The sequence below is a fragment of the Dicentrarchus labrax genome, unplaced genomic scaffold (assembly GCF_905237075.1).
Source record: "Dicentrarchus labrax unplaced genomic scaffold, dlabrax2021, whole genome shotgun sequence".
Taxonomy (NCBI): domain Eukaryota; kingdom Metazoa; phylum Chordata; class Actinopteri; family Moronidae; genus Dicentrarchus; species Dicentrarchus labrax.
In genome coordinates, this window is record NW_026136707.1 from 11941035 (window position 1) to 11957033 (window position 15999).

At 37.9% G+C, this 15999-nt stretch overlaps 3 protein-coding genes across 4 annotated transcripts; 1 reads left to right on the forward strand and 2 right to left on the reverse strand.

Moving 5' to 3' along the window:
• Positions 1–1426: 1426 nt before the first annotated feature.
• them4 (thioesterase superfamily member 4) lies at positions 1427–5747 on the reverse strand. 2 transcript variants are annotated; one of them, XM_051406406.1, is made up of 6 exons: positions 5262–5747; positions 4196–4385; positions 3581–3743; positions 2737–2847; positions 2045–2169; positions 1427–1923 (listed from the first exon to the last, which is right to left on the reverse strand). In XM_051406406.1, exons 1-6 carry the CDS (start codon positions 5385–5387, stop codon positions 1877–1879), a joined length of 762 nt encoding a protein of 253 aa, XP_051262366.1. In that variant the 5' UTR covers positions 5388–5747; the 3' UTR covers positions 1427–1876. The 2 variants fall into 2 exon arrangements, with proteins under 2 accessions (XP_051262366.1, XP_051262365.1); XM_051406405.1 differs by having other exon boundaries at positions 4196–4388; positions 5262–5732.
• A 1103-nt stretch (positions 5748–6850) lies between these two features.
• On the reverse strand, positions 6851–9486 carry si:dkey-87o1.2 (uncharacterized protein LOC796684 homolog). Its single transcript, XM_051406407.1, has 4 exons — positions 9039–9486; positions 8753–8807; positions 8311–8428; positions 6851–8094 (listed from the first exon to the last, which is right to left on the reverse strand). Exons 1-4 carry the CDS (start codon positions 9333–9335, stop codon positions 8061–8063), a joined length of 504 nt encoding a protein of 167 aa, XP_051262367.1. The 5' UTR covers positions 9336–9486; the 3' UTR covers positions 6851–8060.
• A 394-nt stretch (positions 9487–9880) lies between these two features.
• Positions 9881–12603, forward strand: zgc:174935 (uncharacterized protein LOC796019 homolog). The gene is made up of 4 exons (XM_051406404.1): positions 9881–10423; positions 11451–11505; positions 11669–11786; positions 11887–12603. Exons 1-4 carry the CDS (start codon positions 10130–10132, stop codon positions 12218–12220), a joined length of 801 nt encoding a protein of 266 aa, XP_051262364.1. The 5' UTR covers positions 9881–10129; the 3' UTR covers positions 12221–12603.
• The last annotated feature ends 3396 nt before the right edge of the window (positions 12604–15999 follow it).

The following is a 15999-nucleotide window of genomic DNA, read 5'->3' on the forward strand; positions in this document are numbered from 1 at the left end:
AATTTACTACCAAAGCAGCACCAGATAATATTCAAGACTTAAATAAGAGCTGTCTTCATGAGCTTCATTTCAGTGATTATTCAGAGCTTATTGGCCATAGAAAAAAACGTAGTGATATTAAGAAATGCATGAAGCTGCATGTCAACAGTGTACATCAGTGGATTCTATCCAAATTAATTCCCTGATACAATAAACAGTGACTGAAAACAACAGGAAACAATAAGATACATTTTAAGCTCCTTTTTTTACATCTTGCTTGAATACAGCAGAATTAATTACGGTGTTTGATGAATGTCAACATTACATGTTGCTGCCTCTAGAAGTGCAGTACAGTCATCTGACACCTTGGGTAAAATTAAGAGTTTTGCTCTGAGTTGTTAGTAAGACGGAAGTATTAAAATCTAGTTGGTCAGATAACAAAAATGCATAAATTATTATATAAATTTGCAGGATGAAACAAGGCTCTCTTTAAGAAACTCACATATTCTTCTTTTATGTCATTTATGTTTATACCACAGCTGTAGAGTGCCAGTTGTCTGAAGTAGCAAGGTCTGTTTTTTCCTCACTACGTCAAGCACAACAGTGTTACACTAAAAATGTTGTTACATTCACATGCAGATGTTCCATAGTCCAATATAAAAAGTCAAACTCATTAGTGTTGTCAACATAAAGTCAGTACAGTATGTGTATAACCCAAAATGGTGCTCCTACTGCTTTCAGTTGTCTGTTATAAGTGCACTTTTGTAGATGTATGGTCTACAGTAGCTGACATAGCGGCACAGATCTCTATGATGTGGACAGTGTAAGCATACTGTGGTCATCTCTGACTGACTATAGAAACATGTTCAAAGTGTGAATGAGATAATGAATGTGACACCAACAAGCTTATGAACAACATGAACCCCTGCAAGTCATGATATTCTCATGGCATGTAAATTCACACCTCATATTCAAATATAACCACATCCACCACACGGTGGGGTAACAGTTAACAACCCACACCTGAAAATCTAAATTTAAATGTGTAAGTAAGAAGAATGAAAGTCAGGCTTGTTAACTAAAATAAAAAAATTGAAAAAAAGAAATATATATATATACACATCTCTTTGACTGCATTTTTTATCAGTGAGCACTAAAATTGAGTTAAAAAAATAAATACAAAATCCATACATCCTCTAAGTGTATACATTACAGACAAAAAGCATCATGGTATTCTGCATTTGTCTTTGGATAATTAATCAAATGTACTTTATATGTACAAAATCTTGACTATTATCTAATATAGCAATATCAGTATCTGTCAATTAAACCTTATTAAATGTACTATTTGCTGTTAGTTATATTAGCAGTTAAAATATCAAGTTTGATCAGGGGATTAATAAATGTAAAAGTTCATTAGCAAAAACCACAGAAAAGTAACCCGACAAAGAATTCAATTTTTTAATTTCTATAATTTATACAATACCAACAGGTAAGGCTTTATTAGGTCAAAAAGAATATTCATGTACAGTACATTTTGACTTCTGAAAGAACTGTGTGTAATAAAACCATCAATACTGCAATTAAAATAAATACCTTCAACATTCAGTTTCATAAATACTGTTTAGATATGTACTTTTGATGTGTTAGTAACACTAAGAAGAGGTAGTCAAGTAAAGGTACTTCATAAAACAATACTCCCAAAATATGCATTAATATTAGGATGTAATAAAAGGTCAACAATGTCATATGTGTCTCTTAAATGACCGGGAAAATAAGTAGCACACACTGCTCAAAAAACACTCCAAACCACTGACACACTCGCACAGTCACACACACACGCTTGTTTGCCTCAGCTTACTGACTGTGTTTGGTTAGGTGGTAGGCTGTTTTAGTGTCATCCTCCCAGTAGTAGGTGGCTGGCACTGATCGACACGAAGAGTACTGCATGAAGAAAGGACAGCGACAATACAGAAGGTCAAAGAGCAGTTAAATGCGACCAAACACAAGTTTTCACACTGACATGTCCCATCTAATTAGTTGTGTGTATAAAAATGTATATTACCTGTTGTTTCTGTGTGCACTTTGGAGCCATCGGTGCTGGTCACTTTGCATGAAAAAAATAATTTTCTGCCTTCTTTTTTATCCAGAGAGGATTCAATCAACACTGTGCTACCCAGTGGGATTGGCCTTGGGACAAATTAAAGTGTTTGTTAGGGAAAACTGAGCATGAATGATAATAATACATTATGAAGATGTTAGTTTAGATACAACTACAGAGATAGATCCCTGAACTGAATATTTTCTGTGCATTAAATCATTGTCAGTGCACATTATACCAACCTACAGCTGGTTGACACTTGTGAGACTTCTACTATACTGCCTGATGTACGAGCACATGTAGTTTTGAACCACGAAACAGCACAAATCATATTCCCATAAACTCTGCACACGGCAAAATATATTTTTTTCTTTCCTCTAAAATAAAATAAAATATATTCTACATAAAAAAAAACTCATAGCTGAAGTATCTTATACTGAGATGAGATGATAAAATGAACATTTAGGTATAATAATGAAAAGAGGGTCTTATGGACACACAGAAATCATTCTACTAACCAATTAAAAAGCACTTACATGTTGCTGAATTAAACAAAGCTACAAACATTAATTCTGCTGGACTATGTATGACAAAAAAATCTATTTACACAACAAATTAACTGTTGCATGTCTATGAAAAAAATATTCTTCCTGTACCTGCGGTAGTTGATGTTGAGGTTGGCAGTCACAACCGGTCCAGAGAGGAAAGAAGCGTGAGTCCCTGTCACAGTATCTATCATAGTGGCTATTGCCCCCCCGTGGACATGTCTGGAAACACATGCATCAAATCCAAAGTTTAAAAGTATAGTTTTGTGAAGTTTGAAGATGTAAAACTTGCCCATTTTATGAGCTAATTTGGCATTTGGCCTTTATTTGAAAGCTGAAATGACGGGAGACAGAGAAAGCGATGACATGTAACAAAGGTCCGTGGCCAGAATAGAACCATGGACCTTATATGATACGCTCGTGCCCATTTGGCTACCTTGGCAGCCCAAACTAGGCTGGGACCAGTGTGTAGGATTTAGTGGCATCTAGCAGTGAAGTTGTAACCATCTGAATGCAGCACAGCCTTCCAAGCGTGTAGGAAAGGTGGCCACGAAACTCGTGAAAAACGCAAAAGCCCTATATAGAGCCGGTGTTTGGTTTGTACGTTCAGGGCTACTTTAGAAACATGGATCAACATGGCGGCTGTCTGCTCCCTCGTAGATAAAAAAGGCTCATTCTTAGCTAAGTAAAACACAACATTATTTTTATGAAATCATACCTAAAACAACCCTATGGATGTGAAAATGAATATTATATATCATTTCTGCTAATAAATCCTCCTAAATGGTACACACTGGACCTTTAAAACAATAAAATGTGCAAATGCATTAAAGGTAATATTACTGTGTTGTTTTCAGTATGGAGTACAGTTAAGTAGGAACAGTATGTTAAAATACAACAAGCACAGATATATATGTACACAAACACACACACACACTGTACACAGTATTCTCACCCTGGTGGCCCCTCCAGTAAGTGTCCAGCCTGGAAGATGCCCACACACTTCTGCTCCTCCCTGTTAATAAACAAAACATACTCAAATGCTGCCCCCGGGTCGTTGATGTTCCGGGTAAAAAGACGAGCTTTTGACTGGATTATCTTACTGAGGTATACTCCACCTGACGGGAAAAAGAGGAAAAACACACAGATAAAATGTCAGCAACTAACAGACCATCCCAGGAAACAAACACAATAAATACAAATAGGTGCAAGGTTAGTATCATACTATTTAGATTAGATTTAATGTTACTAAATGTAAACTAAATATTTACAGTGTTACATCCCTCCAGAGGTCAAAATGTTCCCCTCTACAAACACAAATCACAATCCAAGGCATTAAATTTGAATAAATTGTAAAACAATAAATGTGACAAAAAGGTGGTGATGGTTCATCACTACAATCAACCCCTTTCACTTTGTTTTCGCATTGAGATTTGACACATTACACAACATTATAGCCACTTTAAGGTTTGCCAACTTGGTTGATTACTGCCAAAAAGTTGTCCCATCACTATGTTTACTCTATTTCATGAACAAGACAGACAAACATTATCACAGTATGCAACTTTACATGGAGCATATTTCAGGGCGCGATTGTAGCTCGGCACTCTCTTCCATGGCCCCTCCTGTTTCTCTCCTTCCTCCGTCTCCACCTCGCACTGGCTGTTGTAACGCTCGTACAACTGCATCAGTTCTGAGCCCCATGAGGGGTTAGGCAGGCTGAAGTCCCGGGGCTTGGGGGAAAGGAACGATGGCACCGCCTGCTGAAGAGAGAAATACAAAAACATATGCAGCCACTGATGTGTAGAAGGTTTGCTTCCTGGCTCCATTTTAAGGCAACAGAGGTACAGATGTTTATTATTCATCTCACTGTCAGAGAGGTATTTATTTCACTCTCTGTTTGTGTAGTTGTAGTTTTCAGTGTTTCAGAAAAGACTTTTCTTTTCCTCCCTTGGACCACTTTTGATAGGTACTGACCTCTGCAGACCGGGAACACCCCACAAGAGCTGCAGTTTTTGGAGATGCTCTGACCCAGTCGTCTAGCCATCACAATGTGGCCCTTGTCACAGTCGCTCCAATCCTCACGCTGCCCATTTTTCTGCTTCTAACACATCAACTCTGAGAACAAAATGTTCACCTGCTGCCTGATATATCCCACCCACCTCATAACGTTATGGCTGATCGGTGTATAGTTCAATAAAAAGAGCAGTGTGTAGGATTTATAGGCATCTAGTGGCTTGTACACCATTTCTGACAATAGGTCATCCTATCAGCATGTTACACACTGCTGGACCTTTAATACCTCTCATAAAATGACATATTAAGTGGTATAGAGTTGTATGTACGTTGCCCACCTCTTCCATCCATTACAATTATATAAAAAGACTAAAATTAGATTGATAAATATAATAAATAAATGGCTTTTTTTTTTTTTTTTACAACCTTAACTTTTTTTAAATTTTCGTCTCATCTCCAGTGTTTGCACCGGAATGCATTCAACACTCACCAAACCCAGCCACTGGACTGAGAAACATCTGGAAAGAGACTGAGTTTACAGGACACACAGGTGGAAAAAAAAAAAAAACCCCACTCAAAACGAGCCCACCACTCATTTCAAGCACTTTGATTGGACCTACCAGCACAGAGCGTCGTCTGACCGGCTGGTAGACGCTGGTAGACGGGTAGCGGAGCTGAGTCTGTATGGGGGAGACCGAGCCGAGGCGTTGCAAGCCATTGAATATTCGACCGAGACTTCTTGCCATCTGTACACTGCTTCAGAGGACGAGGATTGTGGAAGAACTGGTGTTTCTCTTTTGTTAGCTTTTAGACAAACTGGAGACAAACTAATAACGACGACTGATGTTGCTAGCTAACGGAAGCTAGCGCCGTAACAATACTATCGTTGTTCTGAACACTGAGCTGCGTTATGATATACCGTAAACACGTTAAACATATGTCACGTTTAGCTGTCTTATAAAATGAAAACACGCCCTGCTGGGTTTTTTACCGGTGACTTTCATGTGTCATCAGCTCAGCCAATGTAAACTTCCGGCATGAGGTGTTCACGTGACTTGAACCTCGCACTGTGATTGGTGATAGCTACACCCAGAGCCGACTCTGTAGTGTACAGCATATAATTACATCAGCTCTGTACACATATGTGTGTATATACACACACACAAAACCCTTTATTATTATATCACTTAACTAGTTCCACATTGTTTAACGTATAAACTTAAGAAATATCAAAATATTCAACTCAATTAGGACTTTATTCTTTAACTTCTGTCTATATATTGTCATTTATTGTATAATAATAATAATAATAATAATATATATACTTAGGGTCTTTTTATATTTCTATTTTTGTTTTTTACTTTTAACTTATATGTAAATAGCTATATATACACACACACATTTTCATATATATATATATATAGATATATAGATATATAGATATAGATATAGTGTGTGTTAGATACTGTAATCCAGTTATTTGTTCTATTCTTTAACATTGTATGAGCATCTTGACCAACTGTAACAAACACATTTCCCCCCAGGGGTTTAATAAAGTATTTCTATAGTAGGTATGTGACTCAAGCAGTGGCTGTACACGTTTGCTTAAATATGATTTTATTGGCAATAGTAATTTATGATACTATAACAAAGGCTGTGTTTTAACTTCCCAAAACTCCTCAAGCAAAATAAATCAATTTTAAATGTGGTGTAAAAATCCAGTGAACTCTTAAGACAACGATTTGAAATTGAAACCAATAGGTGGGTATTGTCGTATTTTCAGTCTCATATCTGTTTTGATTTGTTTTTTCTGAGTTTCTTTTTGTATGCACCTGATCCTATTGGTCTTTTGTATGATGTATGATTAAAGGCATGATGTTATAGGAATAGAGAAATGTGTGTTACCAATTGGGACAAACTAAGTTGCAAAGCAAGTACAATTTAAACAAAATGTACCATAAAATAAATATACTATTAGATTAGTGAAATACAGTTATACACAAAAGGTTGTATGTTGAATAATTCTCTTCAAGAAAAATTGATTTCATGATAATAAACCTAAGCCTTTTAAAATATTTGAATGACTTATGACTCTTATAGCTTACTAAACAACACACACAACTACATTTTCATAAAATGTTCATCAGCTGTGACCTTAAGACACAAAGGGGCAGCAGCAACAAAACAAATTAATAGCATCCTCTGGGAATCTACTACAATAAATGTTTATTTTATTCATTTCTTCTTTTATTTATGCAATTTCATGCTCTTCAAATACATTTAAGTTAATTGCAAGTCTTGCTACAGTTTAACACAAACTGATTGCTCAGTGCACTTACATTCATTAAAGACGCAGTATCACTAAACACCACTTAAGTTAAATTAAGACTGGTTTTCCAGTTCACTTCAGCACACTTGCCTTATAAAGAGGTGTTAAATTGAGCAAGACAGATTCAACCACAGAAGTCACTTGGTTTGTTGTTCATTTGAAGTTACACAAGTTATTTGTCATGCCATTTCCCAGAATAGTATCTACCATTTTGTAGCACGCTGGAGGCCAAATTTGAGGGCTCAGACTCAAACCAGACAGCCTGGCTTCCCCAAAACAGTATTCATCGAGGAGGTAGAACAGGAAATGGAAGATACACTTTGCATATTAAGTAGCTTAGCTCATAATCACGACTGAAAAATGAAGTGAGGTTGTCGTTCTTAATCCTTGGTTCTTCACTAGGGGGAGGTAGAGGGACGTGCTACTGAACTAATAGATGATAGATTGATATAATGCATCATAAATGAGTGCACATTATGTTCATCTTCCAGCTCAGTTTAGCATGTTGGTTTTGGCCTAACCCTTTCCTCGATCCAACACGTGACATTAAGTGATATTTTCATGTTTCAATTTCATTGTTCCATTTAATTCACTAGGCTGGTTTACAAATTCTTCCACACAGCCATCTCAGGTCTCAGTTAGTAAACAGACGCACATGTACTTTCTGAATGCATAACAGTCAGTCAGGTCTCATCAGGGCGGCAGGGCAAAAACATACATACACCTCAGGCATGCTGGTTCAGGTGCAATGTAGGTTTACTGGTTCAATCAGGGGAAGTTATTTTGGCAGTACCAGATGACCAAGTAAATTTTTTCATAAAGGCTGTAATTACAAGTATTAAAGTGTTTTGCAGTGGCAAAAGGCAGAGCTAGATATAACCAAACAACAAAATAATATTACAAAATTATATAAAATTATTTCCCCCAATCCTATGCATTTGTCCATTGGATGTATGGAGTTTTATTTTTAAACAGTTTTTATTTTCTAACAATAAACAAGCAGATCTGTTACTACATCAGTAATATTATAAAATGTGTCATTGTATGTATGGCCCATTTTTAAAAAGCTCACAGTCAATGCTGAGTGCTTTTATTTTGAAGCTTCAGGGATTCCACACAGCTTCCTGCAAAATTAAGACAAGAAAATATATAATGTTAATTTTGTCCTGATCTGATACGTTTGCCTTGCGTCTTTACTCTTACAGCCATGACTCTATTGTGTGGTCCAGCTCTAAAGAGTTTGTACAGTTGAAATGGAGAGGCCTAGGGCTCTCTGATGTTCTGGACAACTCTAGCTGACCCTTCCTATCGAGGATGAAAGAAGGAGTTTCAAATCTTACCGTGCTTCTTCCTTGGTTGTATCCACAAAGGCACAAATAGCTTTATCTCGATCCAAAATCTGTTGTTTCAAGCTCTGAATGTCCTCCTCAGCCTTCTTTTTGAGCACTTCGTGATCAGCTGAGGAAATTAGAGTATAACAGAAACAGAGAGCATACAAAATGAACATTGCCATATTGAATACAACAGAAATTAGTGATTTTAGGTGGAAAACAAATATAAAAGCACAAAAATGTTAATGTCAGTTGCTAGTTATATCAGTTTGGATAAGCAGTGTGCAGATCAGTGACTGAACCCATGTGCAGTTTGTCTTGTGTAGAGAAACATCGTTTGTCACATTCTCCTGTCTGGATCAGTTTTGGATCGGCCAATATTAGTGTACAGAAATACACCATCTGCCCAGAACTGACATCACCAGAAAAGAGGTGAAACAAAAAAGCTTACCATGGAGTTTAGTTATAGCAGAGGCCATATCTTCCTTCTTCTTCACAGCGTCTGCCTAATTGGGTCACAGGTGAAAAGTATTTAACAGTTGTTACATGCATGAATGAGGAGGAACAAAGAGGGTTCAGAACATAAAATCAAATATTTGGATGCAACAGGATACTGAGGGACAAGTTCAGTCAGTCAATATTGGACATCATGTGCGTCCTGAAAGTGATACTACCCTGTGAATAATGCTATTGTATGATGTGCTGCAGTGCATAGTAGACATAACTGTGACTCTTGCCTTTTCCGTGTTACAGGTCTGCAGACTTTTACCAAGTTCCCCCGCTGACGTTTCACTTTCTGCCTTCTTCTTCTTCAGCTCATCCAACTTGGTGTTGACGGACGTCAGCGTGTCCCTCATGTCCTTGATTTTGTTTTTCACCTCCATGATGGCTTCCTCTTTCTTCTTGACCTCCGCCGAGTTCTCCCCCATGCGGGTTTTCAAATGGCGCAGGCTCAGCTCCTGGCGCACGGCCTGGAAAATCATTACAACCATCAGCGCCACACTCAGGCCGACTAAAACGATCGCGACCTTCATCGTGGCTGATACGAGGCAAGACCGGATCAGAGAGGGACTAACTGGTGGAGACTGCTGCCGCCGATCACTTGCTGTTCATCCCGGGTATCTCTCCACCCGTGTCTCCTCCAGCTCTGTCAAGGTCTGACTGTGGGCATTGTAATTGTTACCTGCTCTACCTGTTCAACAAGCTGGGCGTGACAGCCCCAGCCTTTTCCTCCTGTAGTCGGCACGCAATTGTACAAACACATTGAGTGGATTTGCATCATGATCATGTGGCTTCCCTTGAATAGGCTACCTAACATAAATGCAACCTCGTATTCAGGATCAAACTAAATGAATTCTAGTTTTACAGTGTTAAAATGATATAATCACACTGCACAAATATGTGTCACTGTCATAAGAGATCCAGTTTGTCCTCTCTGTCAACACAAAGATCAACACAAAGACACGTTAGCGTATTATCTCCAGTCATACTTGAATTGCTGGTGAGAAGGACAGCACAGGTGTAGGCAGGGCAAACCTGTTTCTCCCAGAAGTTATGTGGGAAGAGAGGGCGTGTTTTCGGTTCAGTTCAGTCCACGAGCACAGGTGAGTCAGCCTCCTGGCCTGATTGCCTTTAAGAAACGCAGAGAGGTGTAACCAGGGCGACGCGCAAAGCAGCTCCGCGTCCAGGCCGATGACTCCCTGACTGACTGAATGCTGCATGGACGTTTAAAGGAACTGTGCTGTGACACCTGTTGGAGGAAATATAGCTACCCACACCAAGGGCAAATATCTCACACAAAGAAGGCTCGCAGCACGGTTGGAAAAACATGAAGGTGCAAGTGATCCTACCTCTGACTTTAGTCGTGTCGGTGGCTTTGGTGGGGCTCATGAAATTACGCAAAAAGGAGTACGACAAAGAAAACAGATTAAACAAGTTTGAGGATATCAAGCTCCGGGTGACCTACGATGTGCTGAGAGAGTATGAGAGCGAGAAGGCAAGGATGCAGAACCTGCTTGAGAAGACAAAGAGCGAGCACAATGCGATGGAGGAAGAAGTGAACAAAGTCGGCATGAACGAAGAAAAGGCGAAGGGTGAGGTGGACATCTGCCAGGGAGAGCAGGTGAGGAGAAAACTAAACTTAAGAGAATAGTGGAAACACGTGAAAGAAGAGTGTCCGCTTAAACAATGACATGCTTCACAACTGAAACATTACATTTTCTTTTTAAAATGTGCATTTCTGTCTTTTCATAGACATTGGTATATTATTTTATAATGTAGTCTCTTTCTGAGGAAGAGCAACTGAATTGTGGGGAAAAACACATCATTGCATCTGCCAGACTGTAGGCCTTACAGGTGCCACTAAACTCCAGCAACAGAACACCTTTTTTATTTGAAAACTATTTGTTTAAATGATGTAAATTAATCTACTGTGTCTGCTTACAGTATATACATGGTAGGCTTTAGTCTAAAGTTTCTTATTTTACTACACAATCATTTCCCCAACTGCCACAAAACGATATCGCAGTGGATGTTGCTTTAAAAAATATTCTTTTAGAAAAATCATATAAGATCTGTCCTCTCCTGTCTCTGCCCCTAGTGCTACTGTACTAAAATGTATTTATTTCAACTCATACTTTGAAACACTAAATTTCTTAAAGCGGCAATAAATGCATAAACATATGCACCAGCAAAACAAATGTTCCTCTGCTGTGGTGTCAAGTAGGACTGCCAACAGTAATTTGCATTTACATACCTATTGCTCTCATGTATTCTCTGCCCGTCGATAACTGTCTTTATAAAGTTTATCTTGGGGCTTCACAGTGGTTTGTGGTAATTCCTCAGAGAATCTAAACAGAACATCACCCCAAAGAGAGGGAATAATGAAATTGTGCAGCCAAGAATATGAAGTGTATCATCATACTTGTATACTTTAACACTGATGCCAAAACTGTGTTGTGTGATCCAATTGATATTATGACAGAAATTTTCAAATATTGGAAGGAAGTTGAAGATATGTAGGATATCAGAGTGTGTGTGTGTGTGTGTGTGTGTGTGTGTGTGTGTGTGTGTGTGCACGCGCATGTGTGGAGAAAGGTTGTCCAACAAACTCTGGTTTGTGTTGATGAGATTCTATTTTCCACTTGCAGAAATCTGCAAGAGATCAGCTGGCAACAGTAGAGACAGAATTCAATAGTCAACAAGGTAGGTGCTGATTGTCAAGAGACAAAGACAAAGTTTCTTTGTCTCATTTGCATGATGCATTTTAAATGATTTCTCCTTCAGTTGAAAAATGAGACTTTGAGTTGATGGCTCTTAATTTTTGAAACACTTGTGAATTCCTTGTGCCACATTATGATACTTACAGCTGCAAACGATAAGGAGAAGGCCAGCTGGAAAGCAGAAGAGGAATCACTGAAAGTGCAACTAGCAGCACGGAGCTCTGTGTGTGACTTTGTGAAGACACAATCATTACAAGCAGCAAGGTATGGTTACTACTTTACCGGACTTTTAAAAATGATGAGATCTGTGCATAATGAAATCAATGCATTCACTTCCTTTCTATTGTTTAACTTTGTCTTAAAGTCAGTTGTGCGGCAATGAAGTGAAAGTGGAAGAGCCTAAAGCAGAGGCCCCTAAGCAAGAGGAACCAAAGGCAGAGGCCCCTAAGCAAGAGGAACCAAAGGCAGAGGCCCCTAAGCAAGAGGAGCCAAAAGCAGAGGCCCCTAAGCAAGAGGAGCCAAAGGCAGAGGCCCCCAAGCAAGAGGAGCCAAAGGCAGAGGCCCCCAAGCAAGAGGAGCCAAAGGCAGAGGCCCCCAAGCAAGAGGAGCCAAAGGCAGAGGCCCCCAAGCAAGAGGAACCAAAGGCAGAGGCCCCTAAGCAGGAAGAGCCTAAAGCGGAGGCCCCTAAAAAGAGATGACCTGCATTTGAACACACAGAATCTTGCTTTACTGGGTCGGTGTCGCATGAATATTCTATTCAATCTGTTATTTATTTTTATTCAACAACATGACAAAGAGTGAAAACACATTTGGATGTGGGTCATATGTTGTATTTGTAACTTTGCGTCACAATGCAAATCATTTTGCTGGCTAGGTTAAAGAGTTCACTCACATTTGTTGTAACTTAAAGGAAATGTAAGAATTGTTTGTCTGACCATAATTCAGTCTGGATTTAAAGCATAAAAATTAAATGTGAACAAACTTTGTTTTTAAAAAGGGGGTTGTATGTATGCAGTACCTTGTCAAAATTTGACTAACTTTGAATTTAACTTAAATAAATATTCTTTTCCAATAACATAAATTGTCATCAATAACAATTTAACATACATGTATATAACTTTATCAACTATGTTCTTCAAACTGGCAGTGGAGGAAAAACTATTCTACTCTCAACTTAGGTAAAAGTAGAAAAACAACATGTACTCAACTACAAGTAAAAATCCTCAGTTTAAATATTAACTGAAGTAAAAGCACTATTGATGTCCCAATCCAATCTCACCGACCGGTATCGGCGTTGATGAAGACATCGGTATCTGCTATGTTGAGCTTTATTGATCTTATCTTTACTGTCAGCTGTCATATGGCTCCTGTTACTCACAAAGCTTTCATGAACCGTGAAACTCCCTCCAGACAGTGGTAAGACCAACAAGATTACTATTTTATAATTATTAATTGTTATTTTATACTTTTATTGTGTAAAATATATATATATATATATATATATATATATATATATTAGCTGTCGATCTTCAGCTGTCCTATCCAATAAAGCCATGAAAAAGGCCCAATAAATAACTTTAAAAAAATTAAGGAACAGCTTGGATGCAGGCATTTTGTTTGTTAATGCAAGAGCAGAGCTATTCAATTGTCAAGCACTAGATTGATTTTAGTAACTTGAATGTACTTGAAGTGTGCAATGTACACCTGTATTATCTTAGGAGCAGCAAAATGCACTTTTTTATATACTGTTGTATAGTTAATTTATGATTTTTTTTAAACTGATCATATTTGCATCAGTGTAGTGTAGTAGTATAAAGTATAATATAATGGAAATACTCCAGTTCAAATACCATGGACTTGTTCTGAAGTACAGCACTTCCACCAAAGCTTGTAAAAAGAATAAGTAAGTAAAAAAAATCTGATAGTAAAAGCACAACATTGGGTCCACTAGTATCTCCTTGTCTATTCCCAGAACTGTAGAGCAGCCAAAAAGCCCGTATAGCACAGGGGCCCAAGGACCCTGGGCCAGAGTCTCTTTTTGAGGTGACTGTTAATAAATAATATTTAGACAGTAATATTTCTTGTTGTAAAGTCACAGAGCACATAGATCACTGCTCCTGATCCAAAATGTTCTGATATCTGCCAACCAAATCCAGTGCAACATCTGTTTTTATTGTTTTATTTTGTTTATTTCATATGGCAGTTGCACCGCATACTGGGCCTACAGTCATCCACATAGCAACAACTGGTCTGACCCAATCACAGCCCACAAAGCCCACTTACATTCAGTTCAAATACAGAAATTAATTACGGTCCAAAGGTGGTCCAGATCTGGTCCAAAGGACACTAAAAGACAGAACCCACCACAGCCACAGCCTGTTCACCCTGCTGCCACCTGGGAAGAGTTACAGAAGCTTTTCTGCCACCAGACTTAAAGACAGCTACTTCCAACAATCAGTGACACTGTTAAATTCTTCCTCAATTCATTATACAAATTAGTATTTTTATTCTTTTTTTATTTTCATGACTTATATAAGTAGCATGTTGATGCACCATTTGGTTCATTAGGTCTCGTGTGTAAAATAAAAAATAAAATAAAATATTCCAAATTCAGAACATTTGTTTTTTTTTAATCCATTGTATGTCTTAAATTATAACAAACAAATCCCTTACAAAAAAACAAACAATAGCCGACCTAGGCACAGTCAAAAACCACAAGCATCCCTGTGCACCACATCTGCACCAATTAGTCTCTGGCATGAATAGACTGGCTACCCACAGCACCACCCGAACTCAAACACAAAAAATGGCTCCAACATGGTATAAAGGGAACTATAAGGAACTAGTTTCATTATACAGCCATGCGTTGCATATTACAATAAAATAAGGCCAGATCATACCATTGGCTAGATATGGCTATGTCATCAGTATGTCATAAAACTATGCACATAACACACTGTACACAATAGTAAGGGTGTGGGGCTTATCAAACACAAGGTTGTGTAATACTAACAAAACTAACCTGTATCCTGGTTGCACAGGTAATGATTAATGCATGCAAACTATGTGAATGAGAGACAAAGAAAGACACAGAAAGTGGAGAGAGAAAAGCCAAACACTTCACATAGTGTAGTAAAGTAGATTTATCAACAACAAAAAAAACAGGTCTACTGTATGCTGAGCCTCAAAACAGGCTGACTTTTCGTTTATATTGTGTGATGTCAGTTATTTGACTGCATGTAAATAGGCGACCCTGGGAAAAACTTAACGAAGAAGAGACTGTTAAATTGCACATCATCTGTTCATGTGATTTGTGTATTTTGTTGCAGTACATTACGCTTTTCTGGCCCTTTTTCCCCCTCTGTTAGATAACTCCTCCACCTCCAACGCTGAAAACACAGAGATAGGTATTGAATAATCGTTGTTAACCTTGTCTGCCTCTCTCTTTCTTAGTGACCCTGCCTCAGGGTGTGTGTGTGTGTGTGTGTGTGTGTGTGTGTGTGTGTGTGTGAGAGAGAGAGAGAGAGAGAGAGAGAGAGAGAGAGAGAGAGAGAGAGAGAGAGACCAAAGCACAGACCAATCAGAGAACCCAAAGCCTTTGTCTGTCACTCCCTATAAACTTCACTATATTATGTTCACAGTGAAGCTTTGGCTGTACAGTTTGTATTCTGGTTCATCCTAAAGCTTCAGTTTTAATAAAATGTTGCCTTTCTTTGAGTGTGGTGCAAATGATCTTTTAAATCTTTTAAACCTAAACACTTACAAACAAAACAATCTCAATCAGACTTGAAATGCATTTTTTCATTCATAGAATAAAGCTACAACAGCAGCTTTGTGAAGCGCTCCTGTTAGATAGTTTAGTTAATATTCAACAATATAGTGTTTGATTTAGTCTTTATTGTATGGTGATTGTATTTCATTCGGCTGAACAGGTGTTTTTTTCTTTTATTTTTTCAACTTCCTGTAAAGTTCCAGATTAAATACGTTAGATTTATTCAATCACTGATTTTGGATTAGATTAATACAAATTGGTCATGACTGCTCCATATTGACGGGACTGCACATTCTGATTTATGCAATCATTTTGTTGAATATGTTTATGTCATTTTGATGACATGTCTGTATTTGTGCACATTTTGTTATGGGATGTCATGATGTAATGATGTAATCCATTGGTGTGGTCACTCTGTTTCTATTAAGAGCAGGAGACTTTTTAAGAATTGAAACTTTTTTGCCCTTTTTGAAAATTGTCAAATTAGATACAGATGTTTTACATAATTAGATGTTTAGTGCTGCATCCTTACTAGAAATTAGATGTCAAAAGAAATAAAACGGATTGATATGTATATAAACTAATTTTAGATTAATCTGATTTATCTAAATGATTTTGATCTTTTGACCTTTGACCTGTGAGTGGAAAAGCATAATAGCTTTGAGGCTTGGACTGAAGAAGTAAATGATTTTGCTCTGTGTATTT

Bases quoted from the DNA above. Each gene is read 5' to 3' on its own strand.
- si:dkey-87o1.2 (XM_051406407.1), bottom strand. From the start codon at position 9,335: ATGAAGGTCGCGATCGTTTTAGTCGGCCTGAGTGTGGCGCTGATGGTT. The intron at 8,808-9,038 runs GCAAGAGTCACA...TGACCCAATTAG, and splicing joins AGACCTGTAACACGGAAAAG to GCAGACGCTGTGAAGAAGAA. The intron at 8,429-8,752 runs GTAAGCTTTTTT...TAATTTCCTCAG, and splicing joins TGCTATAACTAAACTCCATG to CTGATCACGAAGTGCTCAAA.
- them4 (XM_051406405.1), bottom strand. From the start codon at position 5,387: ATGGCAAGAAGTCTCGGTCGAATATTCAATGGCTTGCAACGCCTCGGC. The intron at 3,744-4,195 runs GTAAAGTTGCAT...TTTTCCCGTCAG, and splicing joins CGCCCTGAAATATGCTCCAT to GTGGAGTATACCTCAGTAAG. The intron at 2,848-3,580 runs GTGAGAATACTG...ATGTGTTTCCAG, and splicing joins TTACTGGAGGGGCCACCAGG to ACATGTCCACGGGGGGGCAA.
- zgc:174935 (XM_051406404.1), top strand. From the start codon at position 10,130: ATGAAGGTGCAAGTGATCCTACCTCTGACTTTAGTCGTGTCGGTGGCT. The intron at 11,506-11,668 runs GTAGGTGCTGAT...TGATACTTACAG, and splicing joins AGAATTCAATAGTCAACAAG to CTGCAAACGATAAGGAGAAG. The intron at 11,787-11,886 runs GTATGGTTACTA...TTTGTCTTAAAG, and splicing joins CAATCATTACAAGCAGCAAG to TCAGTTGTGCGGCAATGAAG.